General features: G+C 56.6%; 1 protein-coding gene across 2 annotated transcripts; it reads left to right on the top strand.

Annotated features, from left to right (window-relative positions):
- Positions 1–64: 64 nt before the first annotated feature.
- On the top strand, positions 65–13463 carry GANAB (glucosidase II alpha subunit). Of its 2 annotated transcripts, XM_036417244.2 has the most exons (25): positions 65–193; positions 3330–3434; positions 3577–3685; positions 3880–4007; positions 5275–5454; positions 5879–5944; positions 6667–6736; positions 6899–6986; positions 7069–7165; positions 7402–7582; positions 8060–8213; positions 8380–8615; positions 8691–8817; positions 8922–9001; positions 9244–9387; positions 9470–9566; positions 9826–9927; positions 10085–10328; positions 11142–11206; positions 11326–11402; positions 11512–11586; positions 11727–11840; positions 11919–12031; positions 12184–12284; positions 12391–13463. In XM_036417244.2, exons 1-25 carry the CDS (start codon positions 156–158, stop codon positions 12498–12500), a joined length of 2901 nt encoding a protein of 966 aa, XP_036273137.1. In that variant the 5' UTR covers positions 65–155; the 3' UTR covers positions 12501–13463. The 2 variants fall into 2 exon arrangements, with proteins under 2 accessions (XP_036273137.1, XP_036273138.1); XM_036417245.2 differs by lacking the exon at positions 5879–5944.
- Positions 13464–15145: the final 1682 nt, after the last annotated feature.

The raw sequence follows: 15145 nt of genomic DNA, 5'->3' as shown, positions 1-15145 counted from the left end.
CCCACCCGTGAGCGTTTAGAGTGCGAGTCCGCCAATGGCGCGGCCGCCCGCAGCCGGGCCAATCCTGAGGCCGGAAGGGGCGGGCGCTGAGGAACGTGGCTCCGCGCGCGCAGAGGGAGGGGAGGCTCGGGGTCAAGGAGCAAACCCGGCACAAGATGGCGGCGGTAGCGGCAGTGGCTACGCGTAGGAGGCGGTGAGGAGTCCGGAACCCGGGGCGCGCCCGGGACGCCCCCACACCCCCCAAGCCCCATATCTCTTCTTCCTGATTGTCTTCCCGAGACCCTGCCACCCCTGGCGCCGCAAGGGCGTCCTGTCTCTGGAGGCTGCTTCAAGCGCCCCCCGCTTCCTCGCGGCAGACCCGCACGGCGTTGGGGGCCCGTCCTTGTGGTCCTTGCTCCTGCGGCTCAGAAAGGCCGCAGCCGTGCGCCCTTGTCGGCTCTGGCCGTTCGCCGCCGCCTCCCTTCCCTGGCGGCTCCCCGCGATGGACGCTGCCGCCTCCGTGCAGGGCTCGGGCCATCAGGGCGGGGACGAGACGTGGCCGGGCCTCCGGGAACTCCGCTTGCAGCCGGCAGTCCGGCCTGCGCCCCCTTCGTGCCCGCCCCGCCGGCAGAGCCCCTGCCCGGCCCCGTCTGGTCTCCACGTGGGCACTGGCGCGGCGGGTCAGGTGTCCACGCTCACCGGGCACAGCTGGGGCAGGATCCCGCGAGTTCACAGTCCGCCTGGATGATGTTGCTCAAACACCACATGTAATCGAAGGGTTTGGTCTGCGCTCTCGAATGTATGTTACCAGAAAGAAAAAAAGAAAAAGAAAAAAAAAAAGCGGTTCGAAAGAATCACCGGCTCCACAAAGCCTTTACTGGGACCTAACGGATGTGCTGGGGTGGGAGAGGCGTGTACTGAGCGGCTGAGGAAAGCGTGGGTCATCCACACAACTCTCTGGAAGTCTGATCCGAAACAGCCCACGGGTGCCACCTGCCCCGCTGCTCACTCCTCATTTCGGCCTTTGGGCCACCCCTGGGTCTGGGGCGTTCAGGGCACCCCGACACGTCCCATTGGAGCCATCTTTTAGGAAGCCTGTCCCCATTGGCACCTGGCCAGGCCCATTTCACAGGCTGTGCGCAGAGGACGCCAGAGGGTCTTGGGCCCACTCTCCTGTGGGTTCCCGCTGCGCCAGGCAGGCGGACGTGGGTGCCGTGGCCAGGGTGGCTGGTGCCGTCCCTCCGGACCTGGGCCAAAAGCCTGGCTGTTGAGTGGTGGGTCTAGTGGCATTTCTGCGTGGTTGCTCCTGCTTGTTCCTCTTGGCATATTCAACCACAGCGCCTGGTGTTTGCCTCCACTTCCCGTCTGGCCTGGCTTCTGGCGCTGGAGGGCCTGCTGGGTTCCGTGACCTCCTTCCTGCTGGTTTTCGTTCCCTGAGCTTTCAGGCAGACACTGAGGCTGGTGCTGGGTACAGTGTGTGGACAGGCCCTACTCCAGTTTCCCCGTGAGCAGGTTGCAGAGTTGTCATGCTTAGGAGAAGCCTGTGTTTTTGGGTTTTCTCCCCGATTTGTACTTCCCCCATCACAGGGAGAGCATGTTTAAGCCGCAGACTCCCGGGGCCCTGAGGATCTTCCTTCCATAAGCAAGGCACTATAGTTGAGAACCCCTATTCAGGATGTACCCAGAACTGTAGGGTGACTATAGTCTTCAAAGGAACTCGTTAAATAAGCTGGTTAAATCCCTCGTCTGCCCTGCGGTATTACAGTGGGGAAGGGGTAGTTTGTGGTGGCCTTGGGGCGATGGTCCTCACGGGCAGGCCCTGCTGGAGGTTCGTGTGCTGTGCTGCGCGTCATGGAGCACGTTGGCCTGGAGTCAGGCAGAGATGCGTGCAATCCCATTTCACCCCTTACTGGCTGTTCGGTCTTGGATGGATGATTGAACCTTTCATGCCTCAATTTTCCCGTCTGGGAAAAGTCTCACTCCTATAGTCCCCAAGAGGACAGCAGCAGGGAGGGAGGGAGTGTGGATAAAGAAGGATCTGAACCCTGACGCCAAGGAGTTGCTTAGGGAGCTTTTACAGAATTCTGATGCCCAGGCCCCTCTTCAAACCAGTTAGTTCAGAATCACTGTGGGTGAGACCCAGGCTTTATTTATTTATTTATTTATAATTGATTTGAGAAAGGGGTGGGGGAGGGAACAGGTTTGTTGGTCCACTTATTCATGCATTCATTTGGTTAATTCTTTTTTTTTGCTTAAAGTAGTACATATCTCCTTTTTTCCCAACTGACCCCCCACCCTCGCCCTGAGGGCAAGCCCCCACCACCCCAGTGTCTGTGTCCATTGATTATGCTAATCCATTTGGTTGATTCTTGTCCGTGCGCTGGTGAGGGTATTAAACCCGAAACGTTTGCTTATTGGGACGCTCTAACCTACTGTGCTACCCGCCAGGGAAGAAACACTTGACATTTTAAAAAACTGCAGGCAGAGTTGCAAGTCAGGGAGAGAAAGCAGTTGGCCAGGTTGCTGGGGTCCAGGAAGATTCAATACAAGTTCGCTATCACTGTTCTTTCCAGACGTGGGTGGTGCTAGTGGTGACTTCGAAGATAAAGGAGTGGAGATTGGAGGTGCTAGGAGGAACAGGCTGGCTGAGGCACCTTTCACGATTTCTCTGTTGCCCCACCCAGTGCCTTCCCTTGGAAAGGCAGGACTTGCTTTGTTTCCCTCTCCCACACACAGGTGCCACCACTTCCCCTGGGGCAGCTGTGCCTGCCCCTGCTCCGAGGCTGATGTAACCCAGTCAGTACCAAGGCCTCTGAAGGCCAAAGAGCCTTGGTCCACTTCCTTTGCCTTTTGTTTGTTTGTTACTAAAAACCATTGAATTGTTTATTTTCTGCATTTAAATTTTTTTAAATTGATTTCAGAGGAAGGGAGAGAGAGAGAGAGTGAGGGAGAGAGAGAGAAACATCAATGATGGGAATCATTGATTGGCTGCCTCTTGCACAATCAGGGATTGAGCCTACAACCTGGACATATGCCCTGACCGGTAATCGAATTGTGACCTCCTGGTTTATAGGTTGATGCTCAGAGCCACCACTGAGCCAGGCTCTCTGCCTTTTTATTTATTTATTTATTTATTTATTTATTTATTTATTTATTTTATTTGCTTAGCTCTTTGCCTTTTTAAAGGAAGGTGTGAATGAGCTAACTCCTCAGCCTGACAACTTAACCTCATGCCCATCTTTTCCCCTCTTTTCTGAGCTGTCTTCTAGGACTGTGGCTTTTATCCCTGCAAGTGAGGCCCTTTCTGAGCCCAGACTGATTGTTCCCTCTTTTGTCATTTTTCTCCTTAGGTCTGGGACCGGTTTGGTCCTGGCTTGTCTAGGGGTCTGCCTGGGACTCACCCTTGCCGTGGATAGAAGCAACTTCAAGACCTGTGAAGAAAGTTCCTTCTGCAAGTATGATATTCTAGGGGACGGGGAGGTTGGGTAGTACAGGTGGTATCTGTGGCAGATGGGGCAGCCTGGGGACACTGCAGGTGATGGGGAGCTTATAGACATTGGGGTACCCTCCCACCTTCTTAACCATTCTGCTTGACAGGCGACAGCGAAACATACAGCCAGGCCACTCTCCATACCGAGCCTTGTTGGATTCTCTGCAGCTTGGTCCTGATGGCCTCACAGTCCATCTGATCAACGAGGTCACCAAGGTCAGGGGGGGAAAGGAACTCTGGTGGGGGTTGGGAAATGGCTAAGAGGGGATCCGGGAAGGAGGACCTACAGCCAGCATCCTGTCCCAGCCATCTTGGGACTTTCACTTTGTGAAAGGGTCTAGAAGCGGGAGACCCCTTAGGAGGAAGTGGGTTCAGAGGTCATTCCCTGGTGTACCCTCCACTTTCCCCAGGTGTTGCTGGTGCTGGAGCTCCAGGGGCTGCAAAAGAACATGACGCGGATCAGGATCGATGAACTGGAGCCCCGGCGGCCTCGATACCGGGTGCCGGATGTGCTGGTGGCTGATCCCCCCACAGCTCGGTAAACCTTTCAGAAAACCTGTCCATCCTCAGGGCCCTTTTCTCCTTCCTGAGAAATGTCACTTGGCAGTACATTGGGATGATAGCTGGCGAGCATCTTGCCACACTCCTCAACCTTCCCTGTCTCTTTTTGTTTCACTTATTTTCTCTTTCACTTAAAAGAAAAAAATACACACACACACACACACACACACACATCTTATTTATTTCAGAGAGGAAGGGAAAGGGTGAGAGAGAGAGAAATATCAATGATGAGAGAGAATCATCAATCAGCTTCCTCCTTCTCGGCCCCCGCTGGGGATTGAGCCCGAAACCTGAACATGTGCTCTGACTGGGAATCAAACCATAACCTCCTGGTTCATAGGTCAGCGCTCACCCACTGAGACACACCTGCCGGGCTTAAATGTTTGACTTAGAAGCTAGCAAATCCTTCACCCAGCCCACCCATATGCCTCTCTTTGTCCCGTACCCCTGGCTCCTCGTTACATTGTGATTCTGAAGTCGCTCAGTCCTGTGGCTTTGTGTTCTTGCAGTGTGTCATGTATGCACATAAGCACATAAATACATTACGTGTCTGTGCCTAAGCAATAAGTTACATGGTTTTGTTCATTTCTGAGCTTCATAAGGACGTTCATCTCAATGAATGTCTTCTAGAATTTCCTCTTTTCACATAACTTTATTTATTTTAAAATATATTTTTATTTCAGAGAGAAAGGGAGAGGGAGAGAGAGAAACATCAATGATGAAAGAGAATCATTGATTGGCTGCCTCCTGCATCCCTCCTTACTGGGGATCAAGCCCACAACCTGGGCATGTGCCCTTGATCAGAATCGAACCTGGGACCCTTCGGTCTGCGGGCCGATGCTCCATCCACTGAGCCAAACCAGCTGGGGCCCACATAACTTCATTTAACTCTGTTGCATGTAGTTCATTTTTTTCCTGCTGATTATGTTTTATGATTCTATCCCAGCTTATCTATCATCTTTGTGTTGAACATTCTATTGCATGAACATTGTTGTCCGGATCTCCTGGGTCCCTGGATAGTTTCTCTTCAGTCACAGCTAGGAGGGAGCTGCAAAGCTGTGGGACGTGGAGATGACCAGCTCTCTAAGATAGCTAGCTCCCAAAGGCTTACCGGCTACACTTCCACCGGCAGCGCGGGGTGCGCCCTGATCCACGTTGGTCCCGCCGCCCCCTTCTTCTGAGGTGCCGCAGCTCCAGTCTTGGTCCCTTGTCCTTGTTCATATCCCCTTTGATGATCTTTCCAGGCTTTCTGTCTCTGGCCGAGACGACAACAGTGTGGAGCTGACCGTGGCTGAGGGGCCCTATAAAATCATCCTGACTGCACGGCCCTTCCGCCTGGACCTGCTGGAGGACCGCAGCCTTCTGCTCAGCGTCAACGCCCGCGGACTCCTGGGCTTTGAGCACCAGAGGGCCCCCCGGGTCTCGTGAGTACCGGGTGGGGACTGAAGGCCACCTAGCTGAAAGGGCCCAAGGGTGTTATGGGGTCTGGCCCTAGGTCCCTGGGGAAGACAGGGTGGTAGGACAGTCAGGTAGGGGCAGAGGGCTGGGGGAAGTGTCTGTCAGAGAGGCTAGGAAGCAGGCCAGGTCAGTTTTCTTCACTTCCTCTGAAGACTAGGAGGCAGTCACTTTGTGCCTGAGCTGCACCTCAGGCCCCTCCTCTGAGAGGCCTGCCTGGGTCTGCCTTTCCCTTTTCCCTTCTCATGCCATCCCATTTCCCAGATTTATTTTCTTCCTCTCCCCCTCGCCCCGTCTGGAAGTTTGTCAACTGAAACTCACTTTTATGTTTCTGTTTTTGTGTTGGTTTTGTGCCTCCTTTTTCCCTTCCCTACCCATCTCCTCCCACCCTAGTTTCTCGGATAAAGTTAGTGTCACGCTCGGTAGCGTTTGGGATAAGATCAAGAACATTTTCTCTAGGTAAATCCATGGCCATTGGTATTGTATGTGTTCCTCTGCCTTCACCCACCCTTCACGCTCACCCCCAGGGGAAGGTGCCCCACACCCTTCCGTGCCCTGCCCTTCACTCACCTCTTTCTCTCCAGCTATGTGGTCCCTGGTCCCAGTTCTCCTGACTGGGAGGAGGAAGATGAAATATTGGAAGCTCCTAAGGAATGTAGGGCGCTTCTTGCTTTGCCAAGGGCTGGAGAGATGCTGCCTGTTGCTGGGGTTCCTGGCGCCCAGAGGGGGCTCACTAGGCTCTGAGCAGAGCTGCTTGCCAGCTGCCCTCGCCAGCAGTCTTTGGCACACCTCTGTGTGAGTCCCCGCTTGTATCCGTAGAGGCTTGGTCACGGTGTGACCCACTGGCCTTTGCAAAACCCTGTGCCAGGCCAGCAGGCTGAGGCCCAGCAAGGGCATTTGGGGCCAGAATTTCCCAGGAGGCAGCAGAGCCAGGACTGGCACTCCGACCCAGGCCATTGGGCCTCCGGGCACACCTCCTGTGGCCTTTACCCCTCATTGCTCTCCGTGTCCTGTGGACACATGTGTTCACTGGGGTCCCTCTCCGAGCCTAACCATTCAGTCCCTCCTCCAATGCCTTCGTTCCTTTGGACCCTTGGCTCTCTACTCCCTCACCCCTCCTTCCACTAGCCCCTCGTCCCTGCCCCCTCTGGATTGGAGCAGACAGCTCTCCTACCTTCCAGGCCAGAATCGAAAGACCCCGCTGAGGGTGATGGCGCCCAGCCCGAGGGAGCCCCTGGGGATGGGGACAAGGCAAGTGTGTGGGGCTGAGTGGTTGGCGCACAGGGCTGGCTGGGAGGTCGGAGGGGAAAGGCCCACATGATAGCCCATGCTTGCTGTCAGGGACGGGACTGAGGAAGTGGGCGGGGAGGAGAGAGCCGCTGTGATGGCAGTGGCCTGCTTTCCCCCTCACAGCCAGAGGAGACCCCGGGAAGCACAGAGAAAGAGGAGCCGGGAGCCTGGGAGGAGACGTTCAAAACGCACTCCGACAGCAAGCCTTACGGTGAGGGGCAGAGCGCCTGGGCAGGGCCATGGGCATCCTCACGGGGCAGCAGCCCTGAGCGCCCCCTTTGCTTTTCTTCCAGGCCCCACGTCTGTGGGCTTGGACTTCTCACTGCCGGGCATGGAGCATGTGTATGGGATCCCTGAGCATGCAGACAGCCTGAGGCTGAAGGTCACTGAGTGAGTCCAAGCTGGCCTCAGGATGTGGGCACAGGAGTGGGAAGGTGGACAGTTTGCATGCGGATTGGATACGCCAGTCAGGCATGGGTCATTCCCTGTGCCCAGATCACCTTTATCACTGGAAGGTTCTTCTTTGATAAAGGGCAGGGGCCGTGTCTTACCCCTGACCGTGTCTGTGGGATGGGTGGGGGCTGTGTGTGCCAGGGCCTGGGGCCAGTCTGTCTGTCTGCCTGCAGGGGTGGGGAGCCATATCGCCTCTACAATTTGGATGTGTTCCAGTACGAGCTGTACAACCCCATGGCCCTGTACGGGTCTGTGCCTGTGCTCCTGGCACACAGTCCTCATCGCGACCTGGGCATCTTCTGGCTCAACGCCGCGGAGACGTGGGTGGACATAACCTCCAACACGGCCGGGAAGGTGAGCGCGCACGGGGGCAGGGAGGAGGGCGCGGTCAGGCCTAGAGCCAGTGTGCTGGCATGAGCTTGGAAGAGGCTGGTGGGGCAGCCCATCTGGGGTTGGGTGGGAGAGGGGACCTGGGCCTTGGGAGCAGCTGGGAATGCCTGCCACTTGCAGAAGGCACACTCACGCGTTTCTTGTCAATACGTTATGGGCGGGTGCTGGGGCAGCACTGCTCACTGAGGTAGGAAAGGGCCTCCGCTCAGGGCGGACGCGCTGTTACAGACACAGAGACAGCAGACGTGAGGAAGACGAGCAGCAGTCACGGGGTGGGCGTGGGGCAGCAGCGCCCCAGGTGGTGCCCTGGGAAAGCCTCACTGGGAGGGACAATTAGTCTCAGCTCAGTGGACTGCTTAGGAGCCAGCGGCGTGAGGGCTTGGAGGAAAACATTGCTGCTGTGTCTGCAGTTGGGAAACTTCTCTCTGGTCCCCTCTCCAGACCCTGTTTGGAAAGATGCTAGACTACCTGCAGGGCTCCGGGGAAACCCCGCAGACAGATGTCCGCTGGATGTCGGAGAGCGGCATCATCGATGTCTTCCTGCTGCTGGGGCCCTCCGTCTCGGATGTCTTCCGGCAGTACGCCAGTCTCACCGGTACGCAGAGGCAGCTGCGGCCTTGGTCTTCGGAGAGGAGTGGCTCTTCAGAAGCCCTGTGCCCTGCAGTCCCCCTTTGGTGTACAAGCCTCCCTCCATTTCCGGTCCCCAGAAGCCCCAGGCTGGCTGGTTCCATTGTGACCCCCGTCCCTCGCTGAACCTGCAGGGACCCAGGCCTTGCCCCCGCTCTTCTCCCTCGGCTACCACCAGAGCCGCTGGAACTACCGGGACGAGGCCGACGTGCTGGCGGTCAACCAGGGCTTCGATGACCACGACCTGCCCTGCGACGTCATCTGGCTGGACATCGAGCACGCGGACGGCAAGCGGTACTTCACCTGGGACCCCAGCCACTTCCCCCAGCCCCTCGCCATGCTGGAGAAGCTGGCAGCCAAGAGGCGGAAGGTAAGAGGACCACGGCCATGGCTGGGCGTCTGACACAGCCCGGAGAGCGCTGACCGCCGTGTCCTTTGCTCCCAGCTGGTGGCCATCGTGGATCCCCACATCAAGGTGGACTCCGGCTACCGCGTGCACGAAGAGCTGCAGAGCCAGGGTCTGTATGTCAAAACGCGGGATGGCTCCGACTACGAGGGCTGGTGCTGGCCAGGTAAGGACGCAGCCCCAGGATCGAGGGAGAGGCTGCCAGGAGCCCAAGGAGGTAGAATGGTGACGTTATGGCCCTTGGGGTTAACAGCCACCCTTAATTTCTAGGCGCCGCTGGTTACCCCGACTTCACCAATCCCCGGATGAGGGCCTGGTGGGCTGACATGTTCAACTTCGACGATTATAAGGTTTGGCAGGCCTCTTTCTCGACCTGCATCTGTCTCTCCCCCCACCCTACCCCCACCCCTCTTCTACCCCCTTGAGTTGGTCATTCTCTGCTTGTTAACCTGTGTGGTGGGTGCCGATAGTATCGGGGGCCTTGATGCCCCTGAGAAAGGCATCTTTCTGGATTCCAAGGAGCTCTTTGCTCTGACACTGTCTTCTTCCTCTCCTCTGCCCTCCTGTCCCCATGTTCTTCCTGTGCTCTTAGGGCTCCGCTCCCAACCTCTATGTCTGGAATGACATGAACGAACCCTCTGTGTTCAATGGCCCTGAGGTCACCATGCTCAAGGACGCCCAGCATTACGGCGGCTGGGAGCACCGAGACGTGCACAACATCTATGGCTTCTACGTGGTAAGAGGCTGGAGCGGAGGGCTGGGGCTGGGGAACTTGCAGCAGATGACAGCTGCTCACTGCCCCCTCCTGTCTTCACCAGCACATGGCGACTGCTGACGGTCTGGTGCAGCGCTCTGGGGGTGTGGAGCGCCCCTTTGTCCTGAGCAGGGCGTTCTTCGCTGGCTCCCAGCGCTTTGGTAAGACGGAGGGTAGAGCTGAGGGAGAGGATGGGAGGCCAGTGGGGAGGAGCCGTGGGGCCCGGGCCTGGCTCTCAGCGAAAGCCGTCCATGCAGCCTCCGGCTCTGCACTTCAGGGAGCCAGGGAGGGGTGTCCATGCACGTGCTCTTGTGACTCCTCTTCCGGACCCTGGGGCCAGAGCTGAGCTGGCAGGTCAGAGGCCAGCTGAAAGGCTGAGCCCTTCCTGTTTGCAAGCTCCCTCCCTCTCGTCTCCCCCAGGAGCCGTGTGGACAGGGGACAACACTGCAGACTGGGACCACCTGAAGATCTCTATCCCCATGTGCCTCAGCCTGGCGCTGGTGGGGCTGTCCTTCTGTGGGGGTGAGAGGGAGTTGGTGGGCCTCGGTTTCGGGGGGGCAGGTAGCGGGCACAGGACCTGGGCATGAATGGAGAGCTGAGAGTCCAGCATGGGGCCTTGGGGCGCGCCTAGGCAGCTGCCCTCCTTCACCCCCTTTTCCACCTTCCTCCCCTCTGCCAGCTGACGTGGGCGGCTTCTTCAAGAATCCGGAGCCAGAGCTGCTTGTGCGCTGGTACCAGATGGGTGCCTACCAGCCATTCTTCCGGGCACATGCCCACTTGGACACTGGGCGGCGAGAGCCGTGGCTGTTACCGTCTCAGTACCACGACGTCATCCGAGATGCCTTGGGCCAGCGATACTCCCTGCTGCCTTTCTGGTACACTCTCTTCTACCAGGCCCACCGCGAAGGGTTTCCTGTCATGAGGTGAGGCCCGGTCTGCGCGTCCGATGAGGGGCTGGCTGGGACGGCTCCATCTCTGCACCTTTCCTCACTCGCCAGGCTCTGCAAAGGAAGCGCAAGCATAAGCAGGGGTCAATAGGAGCGGCTAGAAGTGGACATTATGGCAGGCGAGGCATTATTCACCTCCACCCCCAGCGCGGAATCGAGGCCGACAAGTGTCCTAGCTGAGGAACGTTTATTCTTGGGAGGAAACAAATACATAAAATGAGAAAGTTGCCAGCAGTGTAGTGATAGCTCTTTGGAAAATAGAAGAGCATATGGAACCAGGTTCCACTCGTGGCCTTTTTGAGAAGACCACCATGTGAGGGAGGCCTGAGTGAGGACTAGGATGGGCTTTTGTGATCTAGAGGAAGAGTTCCAAACAGATGAGGCTCCAAGTGCAGAGTCCTCACGTGGAAACGGGTGCGTGGTGTTCCAGGACTGGAAAAGCAGCGTGTCTCCGGGGAGGAACCGGAAGGAGAGGGAGGAGATGAGATGGAAGAGACAGGAGGACCTGGTCCTGCAGGCCTTGCTGGCCAGGGTCACCAAGCGGCCGCTGATGGCTGCGTGCAGAGCAGTTCGAGGGGCGGCAGTGGGGGCAGGGAGCTGGGCGAGGGAGTTCTGTGCCGAGGCAGAGCTTAGGGCGCCGAGCTGAGGGCGCCGAGCTGAAGTCCTCCCCCGCACGCTGGCTGCAAGCTCCCGCTCCCCGCCTGTGCTGTTCTTATCAGCTGCCGCGGTGGCGTGTGGGACATCTGCCAAAACAGCAGGTGTGTTCCTTTCCTGTCTTCCTCCTCCCAGGCCCCTGTGGGTACATTATCCTCAGGATGTGAGCACCTTCAGTATGGACGACCAGTTCCTGCTCGGTGAGCAGTGCAGCACAGCTGGTGGGGGAGGGCTGTGGACATGGGAGGGAGGCGCCGTGGTGCTCCCTGTCTGGGAACCGATCTCTCTAGTTCTGAGTGGATTTCTGGTGTGTTTTTAGGGGATGCGTTGCTGGTTCACCCTGTATCAGACCCTGGGGCTCATGGTGTGCAGGTCTATTTGCCTGGCCAAGGGGAGGTGAGTTAGGGAAGGGTGTGGTGGGAAATGATGGATGGGAGGCCAGATGGGGTACTTGAGAGGGTGGCCCTGTGTGGTGAGTGACCAAATCCTCTCTTGTCGCCCACAGGTGTGGTATGACGTTCAGAGCTACCAGAAGCATCACGGTCCGCAGACCCTGTACCTGCCTGTGACTCTCAGCAGTGTGAGTATGCCCGCCCCCTCCCCAGCTGGGCTGCCTGGAGGCTTCCTGAGGGGAGATGTGCTTATGCCTGTGTGCGAACACAAGATGCTGCAAGGCCGGGTGGACAGCAGCCAGCTTCATCCAGCTGTGCCCTTCCCCAGATCCCCGTGTTCCAGCGCGGAGGGACCATTGTGCCCCGGTGGATGCGCGTGCGGCGCGCTTCAGACTGCATGAAGGATGACCCCATCACGCTCTTTGTGGCACTCAGCCCGCAGGTGAGGCATGGGCGGCCCCCGGGATCGATGACCTCCCTCCCGCCTGGCTCAGCTCTCACGGTCCCACTTCCTCCGCAGGGCACAGCCCAAGGAGAGCTCTTTCTAGACGACGGGCACACGTTCAACTACCAGACTCAGCACAAGTTCCTGCTGCGGCGATTCTCATTCTCTGGCAACGCCCTTGTCTCCAGGTAATGAGGCGCCCTCTGCCTGGGCAGCTTCTGGGGCGGCTGGGCCTCGGGGTGCTCACAGCTCACCGGGCCCTTTTCTTGCTGTGGTGCACCTCCTTCCTCCTACTCGGACGCCTTTCTCCCTGACTGTACTCCCATCTCGCTCCCTCCAGCTCAGCAGACCCCAAAGGCCACTTTGAGACCCCGATCTGGATTGAGCGGGTGGTGATCATGGGGGCTGGGAAGCCAGCAGCTGTGGTGCTCCAGACCAAAGGTGAGGAGAGGGGAGGGCAGGGCAGGCTGGGGACACCCTGCCGTAGCAAAGGAGTGGGTATATGTGAGTTTATCGCTATGACAACGACCCTGTCTTCCTCCACCAGGATCTCCCGAGAGCCGCCTGTCCTTCCAGCACGACCCCGAGACCTCTGTGCTGATCCTGCGCAAGCCTGGCGTCAACGTGGCCTCTGACTGGAGCATTCACCTGCGATAACCCGAGGGGTGCTGGGGGGAGGGTGCTGTTGTGATGTGAGTTCCTGTTCCTTCCGCCTCGGAGTTTGACCTTTCCCAGACATCACTGTTCCTATCCCAGGACCCAGGTTCTGCCAGCACCTGAAGGAGGAGAGGGCTGTCTGTGCTGTGAACACCCCCTCCCCCCAAGTCCCTGAGCCTCCCTTCACCCCAGCACTCTGTTGCTCTGCTCTGTCTGGGGCACATGCACCTGTGAAGACCTGGGACCACAGGGCCCTTGCTTTCCCTTCTCCTTCTGGGCGTCCTGGACCCCCAGACCCTCTCCACTCCTATCTCGGGGTGTTGATGCCATTCCTTGGAAGAAGTTGAGGGCAGTGAGCTTTAGGGCTCCTTTTCTCCGACTGCTTCCTCCTCCCAGACTGCTGTCCCTCTTTATTTCTTCCTCCTGCTGCTTCTGTCCGCCCTCCCCTTTCTGTGTCCCACTGAGACCCGGGGACCATCCTTCCTGGTGAGGCTGAGTGATCAAAGGCGTGAGGTTTCTGGAGAAGGTCCTCTTCCCTCTCTTCCCGCTGCTTCCAACCTTGCCTCTTTCCCGTTCCTTCCGGAGCTGCTGGAGCTCGACGGGGGCAGGTCTGCCCTCTGTCCTTAGGGGAGAGAAGTTTCCACTTCTTAAGTGGGGTTGGGCATTACACTTACTTTGTCCCCTTTTTGTCCCCTTGAGGGGCATTCAAGATGGAGAAATCAGTTGTGGTTTCATTGAATCACAGTCACCTGTATTTATTGCTGGGAGAAGGCTGAGGGGGTGGGGGGGATGATCATGTGTGCCCAGGGTTGGCCCGAAGCCCTGGATGGGGGGTGGGGAGTGAGGGAGGACTAACTGGGGATGAGGGGACATATTTGTGACAAATTTTTTTTTACTTCCTCTTGGCCCCCAGCTGTGACAGGTTTTGATAAAAGGAGAAACAATAAAGAGATAAACGATAAATAGTGGTTGGTGTCTGGATTCTAGTTCTGGCCTGAACTATAGACCCTTAGAAGCCTATAGGCCTGACATTGTATAATATGTAGCCTCAGCATAAGCCTTGTTCATTCAGAAAAATGAAGAGAGCAAGCCTGTCTCAGTTTGCTGGGTGCCAACATTGTCCTAGAGGAGCCCCATGAGGCCATCGGATTGTGAATGAGAAAGCGGTGACGCAATGAACCTGCTGCGCTCCAGAAGGCCACCTGGCAGGCCTGACAGGCTCAGTGGCCAAAAGTTACCACAGGTCCAGCCGGCACGGCTCAGACTATGAACCAGGAGGTCACGGTTCAATTCCCAGTCAGGCAGGGCACACGTCCGGGTTACAGGCTCCATCCCCAGTGGAGGTTGTGCAGGAGGCAGCCGATCAATGATTCTCTCTCATTGATGTTCTGTTCCTCTCTGAAGTCATAAGATAAATAATGCATCTTGGGCCTAGATCTTCCTTAGCAAAGGTCAATCTATATGTGAGCTTTGTCTTTTTAATTTTTAAAATCTTTACCAGGAGGAATGTTTCCATCAACTTCAGGGAGAGACAGAAATATTGATTGCACACATACAAACACACACACACACACATGCCGATAGGGAATTGAACCCCCAGCCTAGGTCTGTGTCCTGACTGGGAATTGAACCTGCAGCATTTGGTGCATGGGATGATGCTCCAACCAACTGACCCACCAGCCAGGGCTCTCTAAGATAACACACCCTTGGAGGAGAGGGAGAAGGAGAAACTTCCCATCTATCAGCTGCCTCCTGCACACCCCTTACCAGGGTTTGAGTCAGCAACCAGGGCATGTGCTGGGAATGGAACCGGCAGCCTTTTGGTGCACGGGAGGTTGCCCAGCTAACGGGGACGCTGGCCAGGGCAGATAGAGGTGAACAATAAATAGTGGTTGTGCCTGGATTCTAGTGCTGGCCTGAACCATAGGGAATGTCAGAGCAATTTTCTTTTCCTAACCCTGGAAGGCGCAGACACAGGACTGCCGGAGCGTGAGCCCCTCATTGGGAACGAGTTCCTTGCATACTGTCTCTAGGTGCCTCAAATCTTACTTATTAACTGTCTGCCCACCAGTGTGAACCAGTGTGTGCCTCTCCATTTTGCCTCTTACCCATGCTAGGTACTTCCCTGCTATGCTTTCTCCCTAAGCTACCACCAGTGGGTTTCCTGCACCTTCTTTATGCCTTTGATTTTAATTATAAAATAAGCTCCAAACTGCCATTCTCCAGGGCATTTGAGGACTTGCTGCCTGTTATTTGTCCTCAGTTTGGCTCACATAAACTAAACAAGTTCTCTGCAGGTTTGGGTATTTTTTTAGGACAAGATTTTGGTAGGCCTATTTAATAGTAGTGACCAGAGCTACTGGGATCCCTCTTGAAGAGAAATAGCTATATGACCAGATGTTCTCACACTAAAGGCTGCTTCTCTTTAGCAGCATTTTAAAACCACTGTTTTAATGACAGGAAGTAGTTCTCCATTTTGTAGACAGTCCAGAAGTCTTAGAGATTATTTCATAAGAAAACTAGTTTGGCCCTGGCCAGTTTTGCTCAGTGGATAAAGCATTGGCCTTAGGACTGAATGGTCCCAGGTTCGATTCCGTCAAGGGCATGTGCCTTGGTTGCAGGCATATCCCCAGTGGGGGGTGTGC

Source organism: Pipistrellus kuhlii, unplaced genomic scaffold (genome assembly GCF_014108245.1).
Source record: "Pipistrellus kuhlii isolate mPipKuh1 unplaced genomic scaffold, mPipKuh1.p scaffold_m20_p_59, whole genome shotgun sequence".
In the NCBI taxonomy this organism is placed as follows: Eukaryota; Metazoa; Chordata; class Mammalia; order Chiroptera; family Vespertilionidae; genus Pipistrellus; species Pipistrellus kuhlii.
The sequence above is the reverse complement of the archived record's forward strand: the minus strand, read 5'-3'. Positions and strand labels throughout refer to the sequence as shown.